This window comes from Epinephelus moara, unplaced genomic scaffold (assembly GCF_006386435.1).
Source record: "Epinephelus moara isolate mb unplaced genomic scaffold, YSFRI_EMoa_1.0 scaffold3637, whole genome shotgun sequence".
Lineage (NCBI taxonomy): Eukaryota > Metazoa > Chordata > Actinopteri > Perciformes > Serranidae > Epinephelus > Epinephelus moara.
This window is the reverse complement of record NW_026081357.1, coordinates 1-4673: the sequence shown is the minus strand read 5'-3', so window position 1 is coordinate 4673 and position 4673 is coordinate 1. Positions and strand designations below refer to the sequence as shown.

The following is a 4673-nucleotide window of genomic DNA, read 5'->3' as shown; positions in this document are numbered from 1 at the left end:
TGTACTCAGGTACAGGTCATGTGTACTCAGGTACAGTTGATGTGTACTCAGGTACAGGTCATGTGTACTCAGGTACAGTTGATGTGTACTCAGGTACAGTTGATATGTACTCAGGTACAGTTGATGTGTACTCAGGTACAGGTCATGTGTACTCAGGTACAGGTCATGTGTACTAAGGTACAGTTGATGTGTACTCAGCTACAGGTGATGTGTACTCAGGTACAGTTGATGTGTACTCAGGTACAGGTCATGTGTACTCAGGTACAGTTGATATGTACTCAGGTACAGGTCATGTGTACTCAGGTACAGTTGATGTGTACTCAGGTACAGTTGATGTGTACTCAGGTACAGGTGTTATGTGTACTCAGGTACAGGTCATGTGTACTCAGGTACAGGTGTCATGTGTACTCAGGTACAGGTCATGTGTACTCAGGTACAGGTGATGTGTACTCAGGTACAGGTGTTATGTGTACTCAGGTACAGGTCATGTGTACTGAGGTACAGGTGATGTGTACTCAGGTACAGGTGTTATGTGTACTCAGGTACAGGTGTTATGTGTAGTTTGTTCTGACCTCAGCTGTTCTCAGACATGATCTGAATCAGTTACTTATATAAAAGACAGAAACTCTGTTCTCTTTTGGTGTAATCTTCTCCTCCTCAGATGGTTCTCCCTGACTCTCATGTCGTCTCCTCTGATGTCACTTCCTCTTCCTGCTCCTCTCTGACTGAACTCTGTTGTTGTCGATAAAGGTTATTGATGAGGTGTGTTGCTGACTCACGGTTTGGCGTTCAGCTTCAGGTCAGGAACACAGACATTATCATCTCCACAGTTCAGGATTATCCTGGTCTGCGCGCACACACACACACACACACACACACACACACACACAGACACACACACAGAGTTGGGATCAAACCACCGACACATGCAGCACGTCACAGACTTGAGTCATAGGTGTAGATGTACAGACTCACCTGTGCAGCAGCGTATGTCTGTCCGTGTAGCAGAGCATTCTGGGTAGTGTTGAGGAGGCTGATGTTCACAGTGATGAAGATCGGACTCAACTTATCCCGAACGTCCTCTTCAGACTGCACACACACACACACACACACACACACACACACACACACACACGTCAGTACGTCTGTGTTTCTTCTTGTTGTGTTTTTATTTTTAACCGTCACTCACCCTCAGGTAGGCGGTCCGATTGACGCAGGCCATGCCCACCTCCCTCTGAACCATCAGCTTTATTGTCTCCTGCGGCTGATTGGTCGACAGCAGCAGAGTCCGTCTTGCCATTGGCTGTTTCATCCTGTCCAGCTGTAGCTCCACCCCCAGAGCTGCCTCAGCCAATCAGCAGGCAGACAGAAGAACAGGCTGAGTACACGTCAGACTCTACGTCGATGTTCACAAACGTACAGATGGCGTTGTTTACCTGTTTCCTCTGGGATTCTGTGTCCGGACACGTAGACGCACGTCTGGACGACGAAACTGGAGACGGAAAAATATTTTTATTTGTTTATATTTTACAGGCTCAACATTTGACGCAACACTGACGACACCAAACTTTATTGTCATGGTTCATCCACGAGATGTTAGCGTGAACCTTTCCAGTGACTCTGGCGTTCTCTCAAGGACTCTGGATCTACTGTAAGGACTACCCTAAATCCCATCAGGTACCACAGCAGCTTTTCAAGGACCCTGAAAATCCAAGAGAGACTCCAGGAACCTGTGTCATCAGGTTAAAACTGCTGTCGACCAATATCAGGAATCTTAAAGGAGACCGAGAGTGCTCTTTCAAGGATTCCTTGAATCATATTAAAAGAGGATTTTATGGGATCCTGGAACAACATAAAGGAACTAATGAATCTTTTTCAGTAAATCAGGATCACTGTTAAGAAACCCCAAACCCTCTTAAGGACCCTGACGGGAACACTGTAATGAATCTAAGGAGTCTTAAGAGGATCCCGTTATGCCTTCAATGAACAAAATAACACCAGGATCTTTACACCGGATTTCCACTGGATGCGTGTCCGTTGCAGAACGGCAGCGCTGGTTATCCGCTGCGTGCTCCGCCGTCCGTCAACACCCACCGGCTGCGTTTGCGGTGCGGTGCGGTGCAGCTCCGCCGGAAGACATCTCGGTGCACTGCCATGATTAATATCTCCTCATCTATGGTGTTCACGTGGTGAAATGACGTCTGAAAACCTCTGACCTGTTGACTTCAGGCCTGCCTCTGCCCATTATCTAGTTTTTAAGGTGTAGTGCAGGGAAATATGATCCGCCGTGAACACTGTGTATTTTATTTTGAAAATTAACCGGATGTTTTATTGTGTTTCTGTGCACGACTTCCTGCCCCGCACAATCTGCTCTGTGCTGAATTGCTGCGTTGTGCTCCGGCGTCCGGCAAAAATAGAAGTCCTGCGTATCTGTTGCGGAGGGCTCCGGAGTGCCGGAGCTGAGACGGAGCCGGAACGCAGCACAGCCGCAGCCGGTGGAAACACACACATTGACTAGAATTGAATCCTATCGGCTCCGCTGCCGTGCCGGAGCGGAGACGCAACCAACACGCATCTGGTGGAAATTGGCCTTTAGAATAACTCTTTACAGATCTCCTGGAAGTCCTCAGAGGTTCCAGGAACCTTCTCAGGGATCAACAATCCTTCTGAACCACCTGAGAACATCAGGAAATCCTTTACAAAACCGCAGAGCTAAGCAGAACCCAGAACACTGGGTGTCCGTCAGACACCACAGGAATCCTCCACAGAGGAAACCCTCAACGTGTCTGTCAGGTCTGAGATTAAAGTTCTACCCACATTTAACGAGTATTGATTATTGATCCATGACTCAGATCAGCTCAGTTCTGTCAGAAAACATCAAAACATTCTGTTAAAGACAATGTCAAATAAAAAGTTAGTTCATGTTTGTTCAGTTTGTAGTTTGTCAGATAATTATCAGAATGATTCAGGTACCAGGACACAAGTGAGTTTCCTTTCTGGCACAGTTTGACGTCTGGATTCAGGAAGTCCGGCAGCAGAGAGACGGAAACTGTGGAGCGGATCACGGCCCGGGATCTGAACACAAACATGTAGCTAACTGGTCACAACAGATAGAGTAAGACTGAATCAGACTGGTTCAGACAGGTACAGAACAGTTCAGAATGTACAGACTGGTACAGACTGGTCCAGACTGGTACAGACCATTTCAGACCGTGTAGACTGGTTCAGACTGGATCAGACTGATTCAGAATGGATCAGACTGATTCAGAATGGATCAGACTTGTACAGACTGGTACAGATTGGTTCAGACGGGATCAGACTGGTTCAGACTGGGACTCGTTCAGACTTGTCACAGCTGATGGATCAGTGATCAATGACCATGTGAGATCTGAAGGACGGCGTCTCGTACCTGTAAACAAAGGCTCGGTCTGCAGCCCACGCTCCAACCAGCAGGTCTACAAACACAGACAGGAAGTGTCATTGATTATTGATTATTGATTAGTGCCTTTGAAATGGAAAGAACTCTTTAAAGACATCGTTGGACCGTCTGAAGGACATCGAAGGTTCGATGGTCTTTAATGAGGTTCTAAACACAGTGTGACGCCCTCACATGGTCCTGCTGTATTTAAACCTGCTCTCCATGTGTTAATTGTTTATTGTGTCACGTCACTGTCACAGTTCGATCAGCTGATGTTTTTACATGTGCTTCATCAATACATCTGATCGGATCATTGATTGATCTGATTGGTTATTGATCTGAACCAATGCAAAACTTCTGAACAGATACCTGGGTATCCATTCCCGTCCACATCCGTTCCGCCCCTCAGAGAAAACCCAAAAGCCGTCCTGCTGCTGGGCGACTGGCTGTCGATCACCTGGGAGGGCGTGGCTGACAGACCGTTACTGTTGCCAAGGTAGATAAACACCTGGCCCTGCCCACCGTCACCTGACCAGGGAGCTCCGACGGCAACATCTGCAGAGACACAGAGAGACACGTTTATCACTGACTCCAGAGATCATTGAGTTTTTACTCAGCGTATGTTTAACTGGTTACCATGGTAACCATCCATGTCCAGGTCACCCAGCACAGCGAGGGCGGAGCCAAACCGCCCATACAGGGAGGAGCCAATCAGTGATTGGTCAGGCTGGGAGGAGAAGGAGGTGTGTCTTCTCTGCAGGTACAACAGCACCTGGAAAAGAGATGAAACCAGCATTACATCAAACTGGGACCAGTTAGATCTCTAGGGGAGCACCTTGATTTAATAAGAGCATCCCACAGGTCATTTCACACAGGGAGCGCTCCTATTGGCTGTTCTACAGACACAGGTGAGCGTGCTCGTCCCCTCAGATGGTGACAGTCTGATTCAAACAGGAAGACGAATCAAACAGAGTCTGATAATAAATGTTTCAGAGGTAGAGATGCTAAATGTTTAGTCCTCTGCTAACAGGAGCTAAATGCTAACAGTTGTTTATGTAGCTAACGTTAGCGTGAGCCTCGAATCACAGTGTGTCCTCGCCTCACTCCGAACAGTGGCGGGGAACGAGGGGGAGGGGGAGGGAGCGACGTAACAGCTGATTGTTGTCTGATCAGATATAACCAGATCGAGGTAAGGAGGAGCTGAGGGGATGAGATCAGATCAGATCAAATCCCTGACAACCCAGAGTTGAGACCA

General features: G+C 47.7%; 1 protein-coding gene across 1 annotated transcript in view; it reads right to left on the bottom strand.

Annotated features, from left to right (window-relative positions):
* The window catches only part of LOC126387328 (integrin alpha-IIb-like), an 8701-nt gene extending 4472 nt beyond the window's left edge, over positions 1–4229 (bottom strand). Inside the window, exons 1-8 of the mRNA XM_050039865.1 lie at positions 4055–4229; positions 3788–3973; positions 3410–3455; positions 2974–3075; positions 1437–1492; positions 1190–1341; positions 976–1089; positions 780–847 (exon numbers count right to left, since the gene is read on the bottom strand). Of these exons, the coding sequence (XP_049895822.1) occupies positions 780–847; positions 976–1089; positions 1190–1341; positions 1437–1492; positions 2974–3075; positions 3410–3455; positions 3788–3973; positions 4055–4214 (884 nt within the window). The 5' untranslated portion in view covers positions 4215–4229. The remainder of the gene's footprint in view (positions 1–779; positions 848–975; positions 1090–1189; positions 1342–1436; positions 1493–2973; positions 3076–3409; positions 3456–3787; positions 3974–4054) is intronic.
* Between the last annotated feature and the right edge of the window lie 444 nt (positions 4230–4673).